At 45.5% G+C, this 22,424-nt stretch overlaps 2 protein-coding genes across 2 annotated transcripts in view; both read left to right on the top strand.

Annotated features, from left to right (window-relative positions):
- The window catches only part of LOC133236929 (BOLA class I histocompatibility antigen, alpha chain BL3-7-like), a 227,641-nt gene that overhangs the window by 134,430 nt on the left and 70,787 nt on the right, over nucleotides 1-22,424 (top strand). The gene's annotated exons all lie outside the window — the stretch shown is intronic.
- The window catches only part of LOC133236944 (BOLA class I histocompatibility antigen, alpha chain BL3-7-like), a 52,296-nt gene continuing 38,741 nt past the window's right edge, over nucleotides 8,870-22,424 (top strand). The window contains exons 1-3 of the mRNA XM_061399246.1: nucleotides 8,870-8,990; nucleotides 9,306-9,575; nucleotides 9,774-10,049. Coding sequence (XP_061255230.1) covers nucleotides 8,918-8,990; nucleotides 9,306-9,575; nucleotides 9,774-10,049 — 619 coding nt within the window. The 5' untranslated portion in view covers nucleotides 8,870-8,917. The remainder of the gene's footprint in view (nucleotides 8,991-9,305; nucleotides 9,576-9,773; nucleotides 10,050-22,424) is intronic.

Raw genomic sequence — 22,424 nt, 5'->3', positions numbered from 1 at the left:
ATCTGACTCTTTGCGACCCCGTGGACTGTAGCCCACCAGGCTTCTCCATCCATGGAATTTTCTAGGCAAGAGTACTGGAGTGGGTTGCCATTTCCTTCTCCAGGGGATCTTTCCGACCTGGGGATCGAACCCTGGTCACCCGCATTGCGGGCAGAGCTTTACAGTCTGAGCCACCAGGGAATCCCCAATGGATATGAGTTTGAGTAAACTCCGGGAGTTGGTGATGGACAGGGAGGCCTGGCTTGCTGCAGTCCATGGGGTTGCAAAGAGTCGGACATGACTGAGCAACTGAACTGAATTGAACTGAACTGATACATGAAATTTCAGAAAAATACCAAAAACATAAGTATAGCTTACCACCAAAATATAGAGCTGACACCTGTGTGTTTATCATCCCAGTGGAAAAGAGAGCCTTTACCAGCGCCCAGGCCAGAAGTCCCTGTGCCTCTCCCCACACAGACCCCACCTCCCCGTGTTCATGTCCACTCAGTGACCCTCCCCCACACGCTCCCCTCTGGTTCCTCCCCACTTCCTCCCCCTCCACACCCCTGGCCTCCATCCCATAATGTCAGTGTTTCCTGCCTCTCTGCACTTCTCCAGGAGCCTCCCCACCTTTATAGGCACTTTGGGATCTCCTCTCCTTCCTCTTCCTCCCCTCTTCTACCGCATCCTAGGAATGGAGGTTCCAGAGCTGATTCCCCAGAAGGAGAGTCTATAAGTCTGGCAGTAGTCAGATGAAGTGACAGTTCTTGGGCTTCGAGGTCCCATCCCTTGATTTGAGGACATGCTGTATGTTTGTGGGGTCCACTTTGGACCTGGCATAACAGCCTGGATATCTGATCCTCTCTGAGGCCAAAGTCCTTGGTTATTTAATGGGGAGAGAAATGTCCATGTCAGCGTGTATTTTGGGTGACAATTCAGGCTTTGAATTTGACACTGAATGGACACCAGCTTGTGAGCATAGCACTGACCCATTGCTGGGAGCCTAAGGAGAGCCTGGGCAGGTCTCTGGTAAGGAGGTCAAAGGGGAGCTCAGGTGTCCAGTCATCAGCTCTGTGGCCACACGGGGTCACGACCGCTGTTCCCTCTCCAGTTCTGCTCAGGGAAGGCAGAGGATGCATTGTCGTCTGAGTCAGACAGAGGTGGCTGTCCTGGCCCAGTGAGGGGGTGAAGGTGCTTTCTGAGCAGCTCTGGGGTCAGGCTCGAGGGTACAGCAAGGATTAGAGGAGAGGAGAGCGCTGGAGCCCTGCCTGTATCTCAGGTTTCCATCTTTTCTCTCCAGTCTCCTGTCTGAAGCTCATTGATGAAAACATCCTGAAAAGTTAATAATTGCTTCTTCCACTTCCTGTTCATTTCTAGCTGATATTAAAATGTGTTTTCATTTTAGTATAGTTTGAGATTTACAAACAAGTAGCAAAGTCAGTATACAGTTACTATATATCCCACACTCTGTGACGACATTTTATACCACCATCATACATTCCTCACAGCTGATGACCAATATTAATAGTGTTACTAAACTCCAGAATTTATTTGGACTTCATTAGTTTTCCTTTAACCTGACCCAAGATCCTATGAAAGACACATATTAAGTCTGAATTTAGTCTCCTTTGTTCTCTTCTGGATGTGACAGTCACACCGACTTCTCTTGTTCTTGATGACTTTGATGTATTGGGGAGTACTGCTCAGAGACATAGTAGAACATCTTTCCATTTGACTGGGGCAAAGGGTTTTGGGGAAGAGGACCACAGAGATGAGTGACATTCTCCAGTCACCAAGGGTATACACTGTCCACTGGGATATTACTGATAAGTTCACTTCATCACGTAGCTAAGGTACATTTCCTAGGTTTCTGTGTGAACTTCTATTTTTACTTTCCCACTCCTCACCCTGTGATCTTTAGAAGAAAGTCACTATGTGCAGCTCACACTTAAGGGGCACTCTGATATACACATTGGTGTGCAGAGGTTTGTGCAAATATGTTTTCAAATGAATTCGAGAAATACTAGATTGATCAGTAGACAGGATGGAGAGTTTCTGTGTAGCTTCATTAGAAACTGCTGACTCTCATTTTTCAAGGCTGCGCTGCTTCCTATTCCTCCCCCAGTGAGTGAGGGTTTCTGCTGCTCTATGTCCTTCTGCTGCTCCAACCTTGGCATCACCAGTTCTTGGACTATAGATGTGCCATCAGGTGTGATGCACATGGCTGTCTTTGTAATTTACATTTCCTAACAACATAAGATGTTTAGCATCTTTTCATATACATTTCCATTGTTATATCTTCTAGAAGAGGTGTCTATTCAAACTTTATTTTTGAAGAGTTATTTTCATTTTGTTGAGTTGAAGACTTCTATGTATATTCTAAAACACGTCCTTTATCAGATATGTGAATTTACAATAATTTCTCCCAGGCTCTGGCCTGAGCTCTTTTACTGATCTACCAGTATTCATTAATGAACAGTATACTTTTCTGGAAAGAAAAATGAAAAAATTTTAACTGCAATTGTTTCTGAGTAGAGGACTTGAGTGAATGGGGAATGAGGGGAAGAACATGAATTATTTATTTTTGTATATGCTTGAGTATCTTTTCAATTCTCTTGTGTGCTGGTAAATAATGCTTTCAATAATTACATGAAAATCCCTTACATTTGTAAACACTTGACAGATCACCCTCAGCTCATGCACTAGGATGTACATTCTGATCCTCTAGCTGAGCTGGAGCTCACCATGCGACTGTGTTGTTCTCCTGTTGGACATAAGTCATCTCACAGAAGATCAGCATCAGACAAGGACATCTGAGTGCATGACACAGAGAGACAAAACAAGAACACGACAGCATTCTGTACAAGCTCAGACCAACCAGGCAGCACGGTGCCCCTCACCGTGGACCAAACCTCTCCCTGTGCTGATCTAGAGACCACTGCTTCCTCCCAGTCACAGCTGTATCCTCGCTCTAGTCTGCCCTCCCTATGGCAGAGGCTCACTGAGGTGCCCAGGCATAGAATTGCCCCCACTTCCTGACCACACCCAATCTAGAGTGAGCCAGTCTCGCACAGACGCTTCTCAAAATCAAAGCCCACATCCTCTATATCAGCGGTCCTCAACTTTTTGGCACCAGCAACTGATTTCATGGAAGACAGTTGTTCATGGATCAGGGGTGGGAGGAATGGTTTCAGGATGATTTAAGCACAGTATTTTTTTTTTTTTTTAAGCACAGTATTTTTATTGTACACTTTTTTTCTAACCTAATGTTGGCACTGATCTGACGGGAGGTACCGGGCCAAGCTCAGAGTTTAGGGACTCCTGGCTGTGTATGTTCTAGCACCTTACAAGGACACTATCGTCCCTGATACTGTGTAATCTCCCTCGCTGTATCCAGTATAAATCCAACTTGATTGCCCACAGATTTGCTTCTTGTGGTCTTTGGCTGAAGAACATTGAGACATGTTACCTGTTTGCCAAAAGTGTTTATGTGTCTCCATTGGAGTAGGGGCATATGTTTGTATCCTGTGAGTGTCTGATTGACATAGGAAAGATTTATATGTTTTGATGGCTTTTAATCTTTGGGTCATAAAACTCTTCATTCCACAAGTGTAAAAATTTCATGTATATTCTTATCTAGGAGAGAGGAGTCCAAGGGTGAAGGGAAACAGAACTGATGGAATTTGGGGTGAAAGTATAGCAAGAACTGTAAGTAAAAAGTAGTAAGGTGGTGGATTCTAACATTGCATCTTTTGCTTCACAACTTTACAAGTATTTACAAGTCCCACAAAGTTTTGATATCTATTGTGTTTAATAAACACTTTCTCTTGAGCTAAATGAAGACTTCTGTGTGTCGTTATGTTTACCAAGTTAAGGAAAACACCAGGAGCTCAAAGATTATATCCAGTGATGAGCAGTTTTGAACACTTAAGACCTTAAGGTGATAAACCATGGTTTGGCCCATGTCTGAACACGCTGTCTGTTAAAATACACATTAGAGAAACTTTCAGAGCATGTTGTATTTTAAAGCTATATCTAAGACCTGCACAGACAAATCTGTGACTTCAATATTAAGATTATTTTAATGTGCATCAACCTATGAGTCACATAGTATCTTTTAGGGGAAAGAGGAGTTAATTAACAACATTCTAGATATGCATTGACCAATATGCTAGCTAGTAGCCACATATTGCTATTTAAATTAAATAAAAGTGCTCAGCACAACAGACACTTTAAGGTGCTACATAGCCTCATGTAGCTACTGGCTACTTAACTGGACAGCACAGACATAGAAAATTCTTTCACCACAGAATGTTCTGTTGGAATGGACGGCTCTTCATGATTTGTTGGCCTCAGTTCAGGTGCATTAGACCACGTGAGATGAAAGCACCAATAATATTTTTCTTAGACACTATCAGATTTCTGTCTTGGATATGAATACATATTAAGCTGGTGTGTAACAAAGTCAAACTAGGTTATGAGTATGTCTGGCGCCTTTAGGTACAAACTGTTCCCAGTTCCGAAGGGGAAATACCTGTCCCCCCACCTCCCTTCCCAGACTGATGACACTCTCTGGCATCACTTTCTAGAGGGTGAGTTCTCTCCTAGAGGAGCCCAGGGGCAGGGCCCTCAGTTAAGTTTGGGGAGGCACGGAGTCCAGCTCAGGTAAAAGCATTTTCCAAAATGAAGAGGAGGCAAAGGCGGGGATCAGATGGGAGATGCCCTGGTTCATTCAGAACAGGAGTTCTCAGAGTGTGGTCTGTGGAACCCGTTGATCTGTGGTCTGTTCAACTGTGGAAAGGGTCACTGAGATCGTTTCATGAGATCCCTGAGGTGAAAGCTTTTGGCTTTCTCGGATATTATTTGGCTTCTCACTATGTTGACATTTGCTTTGATGTATAACAGCAGTAATGGAGACTATGGTAGCAAACTTAACTAGTAATTATTTTCACCAAAACTTTCTTGTAGAAAAAAAGAAAACTAATAATCAGGTTTGCTTTAAAACATCCAGAATGACACATTAAAAATTCTTATCTGTCCTTAATAAACCAAAATGGAAAAAATGTGAAAAAGAATATACATATACAATGTATAAGTCAATCACTTTGCTGTACAGCAGAACTTAATATTATAAATCAAATATTCTTCAATAAAATATATTTTTTAAATAAAATAAATAAAAATGTTTATGTTTCCTAATCATCATTCTTAAATACACATTTAAAAGTATCTTCTGTGATGACATGGAAAGTACACATCGAACACTTCTACTACATTTCAAAGTCCTATGGCCCAAGGGAAAACTCTGTGAACTGAACTAACCTCTTTTTCATGGAACATGACTGTTACTTTAAAGAATGAATGACAAAGAAAGATCTGTATAATTTAGTGAAACAATGTATTACTTTGTAAAATTCTTATATTACTGCAAGAGATGCTCAATGTGCAAAATAGGCTGATGGATTTTACTGTAACAGAATAGAAAATAGTCAATGATATTGTTTCAGGTCCACTGTGGAAAAAACCTTTGAGAAACTATAATTTGTACAGTTTTAGTTTTGTATCCAAGATGAACATCCACAATTATCTGAAAAGATTATTAAAAAATGCTACTCCTACGTATGTGTGGGCTTTTTCACTTTCATAGACTTCAATCAAAATAATGAACTCAATGCAGACGCAAATTTGAAAATCCAGTGGTCTTCTAGTGAAAGAAACAAGAAAGATACTTGGAAAAAATGTAAAAAGCTCTATGCTTCTCACTACCCTGTTTATTTTGGGAAATAGTCATTCATATTAAATGCATGGGTTATTAATATTATTCTAAACAAACTAACAAAAAGTGTATTATTCATAGTATGGAAAATATGCATAGAAGTGGCCACATAATACTATCCTTGGGGTCCTCACTAATTTGTAAGATTGTGTAGATATTTTAATCAAAATCACAAACAGCCCCAGAGCTAGGATTCGGGGAGAAAGTGAGACAAAGAGTTCTCAGTGCATGAGGGGAACTCAGTTCAGTCGCTCAGTCATGTCCAACTCTTTGTGACCCCATGGACTGCAGCACGCCAGGCTTCCCTGTCCATCACCATCTCCTGAATCTTGCTCAAACTTATGTCCACTGAGTTGGTGATGCCCTCCAACCATCTCATCCTCATCCCCTTCTCCTCCTGCCTTCAATCTTGCCCAGGGTCTTTTCTAATAAATCAGTTCTTCACATCAGGTGGCCAAAGTATTGGAGCTTCAGCTTCAGTCCTTCCAATGAATATTCAGGACTGATTTCCTTTAAGATTGACTGATTTGTTCTCTTTGCAGTCCAAGGGACTCTCAAGAGTCTTCTTCAACACCACACTTCAAAAGCATCAATTCTTTAGCGCTCAGCTTTCTTTGTAGTCCAACTCTCACATCCATACATGACTATTAGAAAAACCATAGCTTTGATTAGACAGACCTTTGTTAGCAAAGTAATGTTTCTTTTCAATATGCTATCTGGGTTGGTCATAGATTTTCTTCCAAAAAGCAAGCATCTTTTAATTTCATGGTGGCAGTCATCATCTGCAGTGATTTTGGAACCCCCCAAAATAAAGTCTTTCACTGTTTCCATTGTTTCCCCATCTATTTGCCATGACGTGATGGTACCAGATGCCATGATCTTAGTTTTCCGAATATTGAGCTTTAAGCCAACTTTTTCACTCTCCTCTTTCACTTTCATCAAGAGGCACTTTAGTTCTTCTTCACTTTCTGCCATAAGGGTGGTGTCATCTGCATATCTGAGTTATTGAAATTTCTCTTGGAAATCTTGATTCCAGCTTGTGCTTCATCCAGCCCACCATTTTGCATGATGTACTCTGCATATAAATTAAAAAGCAGGGTGACAATAAAAAGCCTTGACCCACTCCTTTCCCAATTTGGAACCAGTCTGTTGTTTCATGTCCTGGTTCTAGCTGTTGCTTCTTGACCTGCATACAGTTTTTTCAGGAGGCGGGTCAGCCCGTCTGGTATTCCCATCTCTTTAAGAATTTTCCACAGGTTTTGTAATCCACATGGTCAAAGGCTTTGACGTAGTCAATAAAGCAGAAGTAGATATTTTTCTGGAACTCTCTTGCTTTTTTGATGATCCAGAGGATAATGGTAATTTGATCTCTGGCTCCTCTAGCTTTACTAAATCCAGACTAAACATCTGAAAGTTCACGGTTCACGCACTGTTGAAGCCTGGTTTAGAGAATTTTGAGCATTACTTTGCTAGCATGTGAGATGAGTGCAATTGTATGGTAGTTTGAAGATCCTACCTAACAGGATTTGAAATAACTCAACTGGAATTCCATCACCTCCACTAGCTTTGTTCGTAGTGATGCTTTCTAAGGCCCACTTGACTTCACATTCCAGGATGTCTGGCTCTACCATTTTGATTACTGGGTCGTGAAGATCTTTTTTGTACAGTTCTTCTATGTATTCTTGCCACCTCTTCTTAATATCTTCTACTTCTGTTAGGTCCATACCATTTCTGTCCTTTATCGAGCCCATCTTTGCATGAAATGTTCCCTTAGTATCTCTAATTTTCTTGAAGAGATCGCTAGTCTTTCCCATTCTGTTGTTTTCCTCTATTTCTTTGCATTGATCGCTGAGGAAGGCTTTCTTATCTCTTCTTGCTATTCTTTGGAACTCTGCATTCAGATGCTTATATTTTTCCTTTTTACCTTTGCTTTTCGCTCCTCTTCTTTTCACAGCTATTTGTAAGGCCTCCCCAGACAGCCATTTTGCTTTTCTGCATTTCTTTTCCACGGGGATGGTCTTGATCCCTGTCTCCTGTACAATGTCACGAACCTCAGTCCATAGTTCATCAGGCACTCTATCTATCAGATCTAGGCCCTTAAATCTATTTCTCACTTCCACTGTATAATCATAAGGGATTTGACTTAGGTCATACAACATTCAGAAAACAAAGATCATGGCATCCTGTCCCATCACTTCATGGGAAATAGATGGGGAAACAGTGGAAACAGTGTCAGACTTTATTTTTTGGGGCCTCAAAATCACTACAGATGGTGACTGCAGCCATGAAATTAAAAGACGCTTACTCCTTGGAAGGAGTGTTATGACCAACCTAGATAGCATATTCAAAAGCAGAGACATTACTTTGCCAACAAAGGTCCGTCTAGTCAAGGCTATGGTTTTTCCTGTGGTCATGTATGGATGTGAGAGTTGGACTGTGAAGAAGGCTGAGCGCCAAAGAATTGACGCTTTTGAAGTGTGGTGTTGGAGAAGACTCTTGAGAGTCCCTTGGACTGCAAGGAGATCCAACCAGTCCATTCTGAAGATCAGCCCTGGGATTTCTTTGGAGGGAATGATGCTGAAGCTGAAACTCCAGTACTTTGGCCACCTCATGCAAAGAGTTGACTCATTGGAAAAGACTCTGATGTTGGGAGGGATTGGGGGCAGGAGAAGAAGGGGATGCCAGAGGCTGAGATGGCTGGATGGCATCACTGACTCGATGGACTTGAGTCTGAGTGAACTCCCAGAGTTTGTGATAGACAGGGAGGCCTGGCGTGCTGCGATTCGCAGCACGGGGTCGCAAAGAGTCGGACACGACTGAGCGACTGAACTGACTGACCTAGCAGGAGGGAAGGGATCAGGGCAAAATCCCAGGTCCTTGAAGGGCGAGCCGGTCCGGATCTCAGGGTCAAGGGCGGTGTCTGGGGCTAGGACGCTCCATGTTGGGGATTCCCCGTCTCCCAGAGTTTCACTTTCTCTGTCACAACCTGTGTCGAGCCCTCCTCCTTGGCTCCTCCTGCTTGGACACTCGTGACGCCGCCCCAGTTCTCACTGCCACTGGGTGTTCGGTTTCTAGAAAAACCAATCAGCGTCTCGGCGGATCCCGATTACAAAGTCTCCACTGACCCGCCCGGATTCTGCTTCTTCCCAGACCCAGAGGATGCGAGTCATGGGGCCGCGAACCCTCCTCCTGCTGCTCTCGGGGGTCCTGGTCCTGACCGAGACCCGGGCGGGTGAGTGCGGGGTCGGGAGGGAACGAACTCTGCGGAGAGGGGCGAGGGGATCCCCCGGGAGCCTGGGGGCAGGACCCCAGGGAACGAGCGACCCCGACGCCCCTGCCCAGACCCTCCCCCTCACCCCTGGTCCCGTCCTGTCCCTCCCTTGCATCCCAACCCCTCTTTTCTTCCCCCTCCGAAGTTCGGGCCGGTCTTCGACCGCTTCCATCTCGCTGGCCCTAAGCCCCCTCCGCCCTCCCGGCCCCCTCACCTCGGACCCGGGACCCGAACCGCGAGGAGGTCCGGCCGGGTCTCACGCCTCCCCGCCCCCAGGCTCCCACTCCCTGAGGTATTTCCTCACCGCCGTGTCCCGGCCCGGCCTCGGGGAGCCCCGCTTCATCATCGTCGGCTACGTGGACGACACGCAGTTCGTGCGGTTCGACAGCAACACCCCGAATCCAAGGATGGAGCCGCGGGCGCGGTGGGTGGAGCAGGAGGGCCCGGAGTATTGGGATGAGGAGACGCAGGGAGCTAAGGACGCCGCAGAGGCTTTCCGAGCGAACCTGAACGCCGCACTCGGCTACTACAACCAGAGCGAGGCCGGTGAGCGACGCGGGCCCGGGTCCAGGTCACGACCCCCATCCCCAGGGACCGCCCGGGGTCTCCCCGAGTCTGCGGGTCCGAAAGTCACCCCAACATTGTGGAATACGCCCGGCCCGACCCGGGAGGAGCTCGCGGGGACTTGACGCCCTCTCATGTTCAGTTTGGGCTTAATCACCGCGGGTGGTCGGGGCGGGTCAGGGTCTCACACCGTCCAGGAGATGTACGGCTGCTACGTGGGGCCGGAGGGGCGCCTCCTCGGCGGGTATGATCAGTACGGCTACGACGGCAGAGATTACATCGCCCTGAACGAGGAGCTGCGCTCCTGGACCGCGGCGGACACAGCGGCTCAGGTCTCCAAACGCAAGTGGGAGGAGGCAGGTGCTGCGGAGGGCGAGAGGAACTACCTGGAGGGCGAGTGCGTGGAGGGGCTCCGCAGATACCTGGAAAACGGGAAGGACACGCTGCTGCGCGCAGGTACGAGGGGCGCGGGGCCTCCCTGATCTCCCCTCGGGCCGGAGCTGGCTTCGCACGAGGAGAGGAAAATGGGGTCCCTGTGGGAACAGCGCCCCAGGTTCTTGTCAGGAGAGGGAGGAAATCCGCCCAGGTTTTCATATTCTGTACAAGACAGTCACCAGTGTCCCCACTTCTCTGAAGACCAATTACGGAATCCAGTGTCTTTGAGGAAGAAGCAGGAAACAAACCATGCCTGAAATAGCTGGTCAGCGGTGCCCTTTAACCCTGGCCGCCATCTTGTGATCCATGACTTTCTCAAGGCCCGTTCTCACCCTGAGAACATCTTACGAGGCCTGACTCCAGCTTTTATGAGCCATTCAGCCTCCACCAGAGTCAGAACCTTTAGTCTGTATTCGCCCCCTCAAATTTTAGAGCGCCTATCCTAGTCTCGCCTTTCTTTGGGATTGGAATGAAAACTGACCTTTTCCAGTCCTGTGGTCACTGCTGAGTTTTCCAAATTTGCTGGCATATTGAGTGCAGCACACAATGGTGTGACCACTGACCTAGAGCCAGACATCCTGGAATGTGAAGTCAAGTGGGCTTTAGAAAGCATCACTATGAACAAAGCTAGTGGAGGTGATGGAATTCCAGTTGAGCTGTTTCAAATCCTGGAAGATGATGCTGTGAAAGTCAGTTTTCCAATCCCAAAGAAAGGCAATGCCAAAGAATGCTCAAACTACAGCACAATTGCGCTCATCTCACATGCTAGTAAAGTAATGCTCAAAATTCTCCAAGCCAGACTTCAGCAATATGAACTTCCAGATGTTCAAGCTGGTTTTAGAAAAGGCAGAGGAACCAGAGATCAAATTGCCAACATATACTGGATCATGGAAAAAGCAAGAGAGTTCCAGAAAAGCATCTATTTCTGCTTTATGGACTATGCCAAAGCCTTTGACTGTGTGGATCACAATAAACTGTGGAAAATTCTGAAAGAGATGGGAATACCAGACCACCTGATCTGCCTCTTGAGAAATTTGTATACAGGTCAGGAAGCAACAGTTAGAACTGGACATGGAACAACAGACTGGTTCCAAATAGGAAAAGGAGTACGTCAAGGCTATATATTGTCACCCTGCTTATTTAACTTCTATGCAGAGTACATCATGAGAAATGCTGGGCTGGAAGAAACACAAGCTGGAATCAAGATTGCCAGGAGAAATATCAATAACCTCAGATATGCAGATGACACCACCCTTATGGCAGAAAGTGAAGAAGAACTCAAAAGCCTCTTGATGAAAGTGAAAGTGGAGAGTGAAAAAGTTGGCTTAAAGTTAAACATTCAGAAAATGAAGATCATGGCATCCGGTCCCATCACTTCATGGGAAATAGATGGGGAAACAGTGGAAACAGTGTCAGACTTTATTTTTTTGGGCTCCAAAATCACTACAGATGGTGACTGCAGGCATGAAATTAAAAGATGCTTACTCCTTGGAAGGAAATTTATGACCAACCTAGGTAGCATATTCAAAAGCAGAGACATTACTTTGCCAACAAAGGTTTGTCTAGTCGAGGCTATGGTTTTTCCAGTGGTCATGTATGGATATGAGAGTTGGACTGTGAAGAAGGCTGAGCGTTGAAGAATTGATGCTTTTGAAGTGTGGTGTTGGAGAAGACTCTTGAGAGTCCCTTGGACTGCAAGGAGATCCAACCAGTCCATTCTGAAGGAGATCAGCCCTGGGATTTCTTTGGAGGGAATGATGCTGAAGCTGAAACTCCAGTACTTTGGCCACCTCATGCGAAGAGTTGACTCATTGGAAAAGACTCTCATGCTGGGAGGGATTGGGGGCAGGAGGAGAAGGGGATGCCAGAGGCTGAGATGGCTGGATGGCATCACTAACTCGATGGACGTGAGTCTGGGTGAACTCCAGGAGTTGGTGGATGGACCAAGGGAGGCCTGGCATGCTGCGATTCATGGGGTCGCAAAGAGTCGGACACGACTGAGCGACTGAACTGAACTGAACTGAACTTATCCTAGTCCCTGGAGAAGGCAATGGCACCCCACTCCAGTACGCTTGCCTGGAAAATCCCACGGATGGAGGAGCCTGGTAGGCTGCAGTCCATGGGGTCGTGAAGAGTTGGACAGGACTGAGCAACTTCACTTTCACTTTTCACTTTCATGCATTGAAGAAGGAGGTGGCAACCCACTCCAGTGTTCTTGCCTGGAGAATCCCAGGGACGGGGAGCCTGGTGGGCTGCCGTCTATGGGGTCACACAGAGTCGGACACGACTGAAATGACTTAGCAGCAGCAGCATCCTAGTCTCTCGTTCTAGAATTTTCCAAGGACTAATATAGATCATCCTTGATCTCCGAGATGAGGCTATTATCTAGTTCTTGTGCTGCTTTTTTCAAAACTGTGGTCTTGAATGTTCTGTAGCTCAGAGGGTAAAAAATTTCGTACTAAGTCTGGATATCTGATATGCAGCCTGGTGACTATAGTTGATAATAATCCTGTATTATATACTTTAAAATTGATCTTAATCACTCTTACCATCCCTGTCAAACAGACACACACATAAGGTAAGTTGATGATTACATTAATTAGCTTCAGAGTGTACATATATATATATATGTACACTATAAGCAACATGTAGTACACTCTAAATGTGTACTAATTTGTTAAGTATATGTCAGTAAAGCTGGGGAAAAAATCCCTGTCTGTCCTTTCTCAGGATGGTCACATGATGCTGCTTCAGTGACCCATGGAGGTAACACAAACTGTGAATTTTCTGATTCTTCCTCAGACCCTCCAATGGCACATGTGACCCATCACCCCATCTCTGACTATGAGGTCACCCTGAGGTGCTGGGCCCTGGGCTTCTACCCTGAGGAGATCTCACTGACCTGGCAGCACAATGGGGAGGACCAGACCCAGGACATGGAGCTTGTGGAGACCAGGCCTTCAGGGGATGGAAACTTCCAGAAGTGGGCAGCCCTGGTGGTGCCTTCTGGAGAGGAGCAGAGATACACGTGCCATGTGCAGCACGAGGGGCTTCAGGGGCCCCTCACCCTGAGATGGGGTAAGGAGGGGGTCGGAATGGAGCTTCCTCTCAGATAAAGCAGGAGCCCTTCAGGACTCAGTTCAGCAAGGTCAGGACTGAAGCCTTAAGTCTGGTCTCCTTCCCTTTCTTCCACAGAACCTCCTCAGACCCCCTTCCTCACCATGGGCATCATTGTTGGCCTGGTTCTCCTCGTGGTGGCTGTGATGGCTGGAGCTGTAATCTGGATGCAGACACACTCGGGTAGGGAAGGGAGGGAGGGCCCTGAGTTTTCTTATCTCGCTGGGGGTTTCAAGCCCAGGTAGAAGTTTACCTGCCTGGTTATTGAAAAGTACCCTCCACACATGTGTGGAGTCTGGAACTGATGTTATCACTTGTCTTTTCTAAAACACGTGTGAAAACGAAAGACAAATTCCTAATTCCAGCTGGGGACCAGGTTTCTAGCACTTGAAGGTCAGAAGGGAGGTCCTTGCTGAGAACAGACCTCCAGGAGGGCAGTTAGTCCATTCCTTACACATCTCCTTTCTCTGTGTTCCCTATCCTAGCGTGAGTTTTGACCACAGTTCCAGAAAGTTCTCTGGGGTCCAGGACTAGGGATTCCTCTAGCATCTTATGACTCAGTCTTCTCCCTGGCCTCTCACATGATATTTTCTTCTCACAGGTGAAAAAGGGTGACCTACACCCAGGCTTCAAGTAAGTATGGAGGGGGTGATTCCTGAGACCCTTGTGAGGGTGCAGACGGGAGGCCATGGGGGGCTCACTCTCCTCAAAGTGCCTTCTCTTGTTTCTCTCCTGTGGGTTCTAACCACGTCCTGGTCTTGTTCTCCCCCAGGCAGTGACAGTGCCCAGGGCTCTAATGTGCCTCTCACGGTTCCTAAAGATGAGACCGTGGGCAGTTTAGATTGGGAGAGGGACTGGGGTAGAGGGGACACACTGGGTGGCAGGGGTCTCTGAGTGGGACATGTGAGCGTGTGGGGGGCTGTGGAGAACGTCAGCCCTTACATGACTGACCTGAACTGGTTCCTGATTCTTTTCTCTCACATTGTGAGACACCTGCCTTGTGGGTGAAAGGTTGTTGCTGAATGACACAAAGTCACCAGGATTCTTGGCCTCCGGAGGAGAAGAATTCAATCCAGGGTCAGAGACGAGGCTTGATCACTCAGAGCTTTTCTGTAATAAAGTTTTATTAAAGTATAAAGGAGATAGAGAAAGCTTCTGACATAGGCATCAGAAGGGGGCAGAAAGAGTACCCCCTTGCTAGTGTTAGCCATGGAGTTATATACTCTCTAATTAGTTATTACAGTGAATCAAAAGACTGTCTGGAGGTTGTAAAGACCTCACTAGACCTACTCCCATAATTTACACCTTAAGATAACAGGATTAGCCAGAAGGTTGTTTCCAGTCTAAAATCGATCAGTCCTGGGTGTTCTTTCAAAGGAATGATGCTGAAGCTGAAACTCCGATACTTTGGCCACCTCATGCAAAGAGTTGACTCATTGGAAAAGACTCTGATGCTGGGAGGGATTGGGGGCAGTAGGAGAAGGGGACGAAAGAGGATGAGATGGCTGGATGGCATCACCGACTCGATGGACGTGAGTTTGAGTAGACTTCAGGAGTTGGTGACAGACAGGTAGGCCTGGCATGCTGCAATTCATGGGGTCGCAGAGTCAGACACGACTGAGCGACTGAACTGAACTGAAGGAATGTAGAGAAACAAAAAAGTTTGTCCTTTCCTCCTCCTTGAGAATTCCAGACCCCTCTCTCCTTGGGGACCCCTAGACTTCTTATTAACCTGCCTAGGAAATAACTCTGTCATGGGGACTGAGTGATGCTTGATCCTGCTTTGTGATGTCAGATCCCCAGACTGCTCTTTCTGCAGCTGCATCTGAATGTGTCTGTGCTCCTATTAGCATAACGTGAGGAGCTGGGGAGACTGGTCACCCCTGCCCACCGTGCCCCCTCCCCACCCTGACCTGTGTTCTCCTCCCTGATCCACTGTCCTGTTCCAGCAGAGACGGGGTTGGGCCATGTCTATCCCTGTCTTTGCTTCATATGCACTGAGTAATGGTGTCTTATTTCCTTATCTGTATATATGAATTTTTTTTTCTAATTAGTGGCATGAAGGGGGATCAGATAATAAAGGTGAGGATTCCTAAAGTTTGAAAGAGAAAATAAATGGAAACACTGAGAACCTTCCAGATCCATCCACATTTGCTATGCTGAGTCAGCTGCAAGAGGTACAGGCAGAGTCTATGAGGGGCTGAGTGTGGACAGGGCCTGTGCCCAGTCAGTGATCAGTACATGGTGGGTATGCATTGGACTACCCATGCACTGCCCATGGTCACTCCTGGACTGGGTCCTCTTCTCCATTCCTTTGTCCTTGTCCCTTCATTAAACCCTTGTCCCACCAAGGACCTGTGATCATGGACTCAGAAGTCACCTGGGCCTTGTTGTATCTCCAGCACCATGGGCAGGGTGCGTTTCTTAAAAGGTCAGCCTAGGCTCAGGCCTTGCTCCAATCCTTAGCTCCGGTTTTGGTTTTTTTTTTAACATGTTTATATTTTGCTTATTTAGTTATTGATTTTTCTTGTTGTTGGTGTAATGACTGTTCTTTTTCATATGTAGAGTCCTGGTCTCATTCTTCTCTGGGTTACCCCATCTCTGACAGTAGCAGGGGTCACTTTGCCTGTCATTGTCCCCACAAGTCTAAGGGGTCCATGCACACAGGATTCTCAGTGGTGTCAAGAGAGAAATTTCAGAGTCATCCAGCTCTTAAACTCCTTTTAGAGATTTTGCTGGATTCTTCTTTCCAACTTTTCTCCAACTTTTAAAAGGAACCACGTGATGGAACTTGCAAAGAGGAGGGACTCAATAGTTTCATATCTTGACTTAATTCTTGCTGGACTTCTCTCTTCTCTGCAGTCTGCCCCCTTTTCTGCCCTTACATCTTCTAAGGCTACTACTGTTGGCTCCCATCTCAACTCATGGATTTAGAAAACAGAGTCTAATAAAATCACAGAAGGTTGACTACAGGAGCCAGAAGTGAAGGCTCTTCCTTTCTGAAGAGACAAAGAGCCTTGTGTGTGGTGCGCAGGCTGATTGGTGTGGGAAGGAAGGGAGATCAGCCTTTGTGAGCAAAATGCAGGCAACATTGAGGTCAATGCAAATGGATGTTCTGTTGTAGCTGCCGCAAGACAGCATGTGGCCTGAGATCACATTAATAAAGACACTGTATCTAGAATAGTGAAGTGCTTTACATTGACCATTCATTGAACTGATATTTGTTGTGTGCCAGAGACATGACACACTATTTTTGCATCTAGGAGAGTTCAATGAACACCAGACAAACCTTGTCAGCCATGTGCAGTGTGTTCTAGGAGGAAGGGTCAGAGTGTGTACTAGGAGCCTAGTAAGAAGTAAGAAGGGAAGTGTTTCCCTTAGAGGTTGGTTAGTGCTCTGAGGCCGGTGACCCAGCATATAAGTGTGTGGGGACACTACAGGTGGCTGTGTTACTAGGGTGGACAGTGGGCCTCATTGCGAAAGTGACCTTTGAGTAAAGATGTGAAGGACATGAAGGAACGTCCACAAGGATGTTTGGGGGAGGGTCTCTCCAGGCAGTGGAGCCTCCAAATGTACAAGGGAAGGAGAGTGTCTGTATTCGAAGGAAGAGTCAGGAGGCAGGTGTGACTGAAGGAGCAAGAAGCTGAGATGAGATCCAAAGATGGGCCAGATCCTGTGGGCCTCCAGGATGTTAAAAGGGGTTGATTTTATCTCAGTAGGATATGAAGTTACAGGATAATTTGAACAGAGGAGGACCTGCTGTGACTGCTCTCTAGAAGCATCGGTCAGGCTGCTGTGCAGAGTCAGGAGGTAAAGGGTGAGGGAGGCGCAGAAGAGCCTGAGGGAAACAACGCAGGGTCCAGGGTGGGGATGCTGCTGCTTGTCTGGGGTGTGAGCAGGGAAGATGAGTGAGTGGATTCTTAATCTATTCCGAAAATGCGTTTTACAGCATTTCCTAGTGGATTCAATCTGAGTTATGAGAAAGAATGAAAGAGGATTGCAAAATTTGAGATTTCCAACTAGGCAAGTGGGGCGCCTATTGTGGAAATGAGGGGAGTCTCAAAGGAGCATATTTGAGGAGGCATCACCATCAACATTCAGTTTAGGAAAGTGGCAACTGAATTGGGTTTACATGAGATGACTTGACTGGAGAAATTAGATGGAAGAGGTTGTTGTTGTTGTTCAGTCACCTGGTCGTGTCCATCTTTTTGTGATCTCATGGACTGCATCACTCCAGGCTTCCCTGTCCCTCACCATCTCCAAAAGTCCACCCAAGTTCATGTCGATTGCATCAGTGATGCCATCTTGCCATGTCATCCTATAACACTGTCTTCACCTTCTGCCCTCAATCTGTTCCAGCATCAGGGAGTTTTCCAATGAGTCAGCTGTTCACATCAGATGACCGAAATACTGGAGCTTAAGCTTCAGCATCAGTCCTTCCAATGAATATTCAGGGTTGTTTACATTTAAGACTGATCAATTTGATCCTCTTGCTGTCCGAGGGACTCTCGGATGTCTTCTCCATCACCACAGTTTGAAGGCATCGATTCTTTGGTGTTCTGCCTTCTTTTATGGTCCAGCTCTGACAACCATACATGACCACTGGGAAGATCATAGCCTTGACTCTAGGGACCTTTGTTGGCAGAGTCATGTCTCTACTTTTCAACACACTGTCTACGTTTGTCATTGCTTTCCTTCCCAGAAGCAATCATCTTCTGAGTTCATGGCTGCACTCACCATCTGCAGTGATTTTGGAGCCCAAGAAGAGGAAATATGTCTCTATTTCCTCGTTTTCCCCTTTTATTTGCCATGAAGTAATGGTGCCAGATGCCATGATCTTAGTTTTTTCAATATTTAGTTTTCAGCCAGCTCCTTCACTCTCCTCCTTCACCCTCATCATGAGGCTCTTTAGTTCCTCTTCACTTCTGCCATTAGAATGGTATCATCTGCATATCTGAGATTGTTGATAAAATAGGTAACACTATATAAATGATGTTTAGAGCCTTGAGAAGATGTCACAGATGAGGGGAGAATTGGCTACAGAAGGGGAAGGACAAGGACTGAACCTTGGACCCCCAGCGCTATGGGAACTGATGAGACCACACACCTGAGCAGACAGCACAGTTCTGACACCACGTCTAGACGGCACATGGAATGGGGTCCTGATCCTCCATATGCGCAGGACTCACCTGCACTCCTCTTAGAGACAGACTATCTGGAACAGACATATAACATGGTTGGTACTGATCTTAAGATCTCACATGTAGTAGGGTGTCCAGGATGCCACATGGCTGTGCACCAGCCTTATCAGTAGGGCTCATTCATAAGGAATTTCTGGATTCCGTGCCCAACATTCTGAGATGTGGGTCTGGGAAGAGTCCTGAGTATTGTGTAACAATCTCTACAAGCAGTGCTGAGGTTCACGCAGACTGGGATCCACTGACGTTAGTGATCAGAGAATGATCAAGGTGGGGAGGAGTCTTAAACACACAGTTAAATGTTTTTCCTGAGAGGAAAGAGACAAAACATTTGGTGGGCATTACATGTTGTTTCTGCCATGTGCTATCACTAGGTGGAGTGATTATCAGCTCAGCATAAAGTCTCTGAGTTGCTGACTTCTAAATCTTCTCCACACACACAGAAGAGGTAATTATGTGACATGGTGCAATTGTCAGATAAATCTATGGTGGTAATTATTTTGCAGTACAGAAGTGTATCAAATCAACAACTGTACTCCATAAACTGATTCAGTATTGTATGTCAATCATAATAAAGCAGAAGGAAAAGTCTTTGAATCCTTGATGTCTGAGATTTTCCCTACATGGTATTCTTACTTAGTTCTGTGTGGGGGGGAAAAGGATTTCAACTTGTTCTAAATGGAACAGAGAGAGACAGACTTGTGGTTTTGTTTTATTTCAGAGAAAGCCTCAGAACAGCCCTGAGGCTACACAGCCGGGAACAGAATCAACGATTCCACCCGGGTCAGGTCCCACATAAGAACGCCTGCCCTGCAGGCGGGCACAGACACCACTGTTCACAGCACTGTCAGCCCTGATGCCGAACAATGGACCCTGCGGCTAGACCTGTTGTCTCTGCTGCTCCTGACACCTGGACAACACACTGCCACCTCCGCCATGTGTGCCAAAGCACTCAGCCCAGTTCAGCCTCTGTGTCACCGTGTCCTGAGTCAGAGTCCAGCATGTGGTCACCTGCCTGGTGGAGCCTCGGGCTCTTTCAACCTGCAGGAATGTTTGGAAGTAAGGTTTTCTGTCTTATGGAGGAAGGTGGGCTCTGTCTACTACCAAGATTGTCAAATGTGGTGGTGGTTTAGTGCACTAAGTCATGTCTGACTCTTGTGACCCCACTGACAATAGCCTCCCAGGCTCTTCGGTCCATGGGATTCTCCAGGCAAGAATACTGGAGTGGGTTGCCATTTCCTTCTCCAGGGAATGTTCCTGACCCAGGAATCGAACCTGGGTCTCCTGCATTGTAGGTAGATTACCGACTGAACAATGAGGGAAGCCCTAACTTAGGAGAGGATACAGAATCTGGGGTTGGAGAAGAAGGGTGAAAGAGGAGAAAGAAAGACGAATTTTAATTTGTGGAGCAGTGATCTAGATCAGAACTTAATCTACTACCTTGTAGCCAGTCTGATTGGATGAATGAGTAAGTGACTAATAAATGACATCTTTCAGCTTCTTCTGTGATGTTCTGTTATGAGGTCCAGCTCTGTCTACTCTAGTTTATACTTTCAGATAAGCAGAGTTCACTTCTGAATGATGAAATGATTACTCAAAATGTCTTCTCCCTGCTGTTGTCTCTTTCCAGGCTTAAAACAAGAAGACCTATAAGTCCTCATGGGATGCATACATATATACTGACATCTTACTACATGTTTGATCCCTGGGTTGGGAAGATCCCCTGAAGAAAGAAAAAGCTACCCACCCCAGTATTCTGGCCTGGAGAAGTCCATGGACTTCCATGGGGTCCATGGGGTTGCAAAGAGTCAGACACAACTGAGTGACTTTTCCTTTATTACATGTTAATTTCTCTGTATATGTATTTTGCTGGAGAAAGTATCTATAAAATTGATTATTTTACATGTGAACCACACAAACATCTTTTAAAAATACTAGTTTAGACACCAAGCTATAATCTCTGGCCCATGGAGAACTAATAATCCATCAGTCTTAGCAGATCCAGTGATACAATGAAAATGCTCATCTTTTTCTTGGCAATTCCAGTCTGGGTCAAAATAAAGTAGAAGTTTACTTGCTTATACTCATTTTAAATGTCTGTTTGTTTCTTATTGTGAGCTGATAGCAAACATTTCACAAACCAGCACTGGCTCACAGAAGAGATAAAGTATCATTGATTAAGCCGGACTTGTATTCTGGTGACTACCCTGGTGCCAGAAAAATTGCAGGATTGAAAAAATAGGCCTAGAGATTCAATTTTCGGTAGCATAGTTGGCCTGGTTTAAAGGCTTCCTTGTTCAGTGAAAACAAATAAAAATAATAGATTAGGTATAAAAAGCTTCCATAAAGTACAGTATCAAGAGAATAAATGTGTAGGCCAAACTATAAATGTGGGCAATATTTCAGAGGGAAAATTTGTTTTTATGCTTAGGGCATTAGCCAAATCTGGAAAAATCTTACCTTTTGTTTGTTCAAGCTTAGGAGCTGTAATAGGAAATGTAACCCAGAGTTTATTCGCCTGGAGAGCATAAGAGACATCCTCTCTGTGAAAATCCAGAAACCAAGATTCATATCCTTAGAAAGGATGTGAAGAATTTGGAACCATGGAACCTGCTAGTGGGAATATAAAAAGGTGCTACCACTTTGGAAAACAATCTGGAAGTTCTTCCAAGTTTGAACCTAGTGTTACTCTATGACTCATAAATAAATTCCATTCCTAGATATTTACCTGGGAAACAGTAAAACATCTGTCCACACTAAAGTTTATATGTGACACTCACAGCAGCATTAATCATGATAGCCAAACAGCAGAAATAACTCAAATCTCCATCCCTTCATGAATGAATAAATAAAAGTGGTATAAACCTGCATTGGAAAATTATTTGAAAATGAAAAGAAGGAAGTACAGATGTCTAGTACATGGATGCCTAGCATGGGTGAGCCTTGAATACATTATGCTCTGCAAAAGAAAACAAGAATAAAAGATCATATTAATTGTTGGATTTTATATAGGATTTATAAGTAAATCCATTTAGACCAAAAGTAGATTAGTGTTTGTCTAGAGATGAGGGGAATGTTGAAGGGAAATGGGGGCTGACTTCCCAGGAATAAATTGGTACCTCAATGCTTGCTTGCATGCTCAGTCTCTCACTCATGTCTGACTCTTTGTGACCCTTCAGACTGTAGCCTGCAAGACTCCTCTGTTCATGCAGTTTTCCAAGAATACTTGAGTGAGTTGCCATTTTCTTTTCCAGGGGATTTCCCAACCCAGGGAGTGAACCCATGTCTCCTGATTCTCCTGCATTGCAGGCAGATTCTTTACCACTGAGCCACCTGGGAAGTTGGTACCTGGATAACAACATTCTAAAAATGCTTCTGGGTGATGAAAACCTTCCAAAATTGGTTGTGGAGATGGTCATGTCTCTCTGTGAATATGCTAAAATTGATTCTTTTCAGTGGGTGAATTATATTTCAATAAAGTTGTTCTAACAAGTGCTACGTTGTTCAGTCGCCCAGTCATGTCTGACTCTTTGTGATCCCATAGACTGCAGCACACCAGGCCTCCTTGTCCCTCACCATCTCTTGGAGTTTGCCCAAGTTCATGTCCAATGCATTGGTGATGCCATCCAGCCATCTCATCCTCTGACACTCTCTTTTCCTTCTGCCCTCAATCTTTCCCAACATCAGGGACTTTTCCAATGAGTTGGCTGTTCACATAAGGTGACCAAAATACTGGTGTTTCATCTTCAGCATCAGCCCTTCCAATGAGTATTCAGGGTTGATTTCCTGACTGATTTGATCTCCTTGCTGTCCAAGGGACTCTCAGGAGTCTTCTGCAGCACCACAGTCTGAAGGCATCAATCCTTTGGCTTTCTGCCTTCTTTATGATTCGGCTCTCACAAATGTATGTGACCACTAGGAATATCATAGCCTTGACTATAGGGACGTTTGTTGGCAGAGTGATGTCTCTGCTTTTCAACACAGTGGCTAGGTTGGTCATAGCTTTCCTGCCAAGAAGTAATCATCTTCTGATTCTATGGCTGCAGTCACCATATGCAGTGATTTTAGAGCCCAAGAAGAG

The sequence above is a fragment of the Bos javanicus genome, chromosome 23, assembly GCF_032452875.1.
Source record: "Bos javanicus breed banteng chromosome 23, ARS-OSU_banteng_1.0, whole genome shotgun sequence".
NCBI classification, from domain to species: Eukaryota; Metazoa; Chordata; class Mammalia; order Artiodactyla; family Bovidae; genus Bos; species Bos javanicus.
This window is presented reverse-complemented; position numbering and strand designations above follow the sequence as displayed.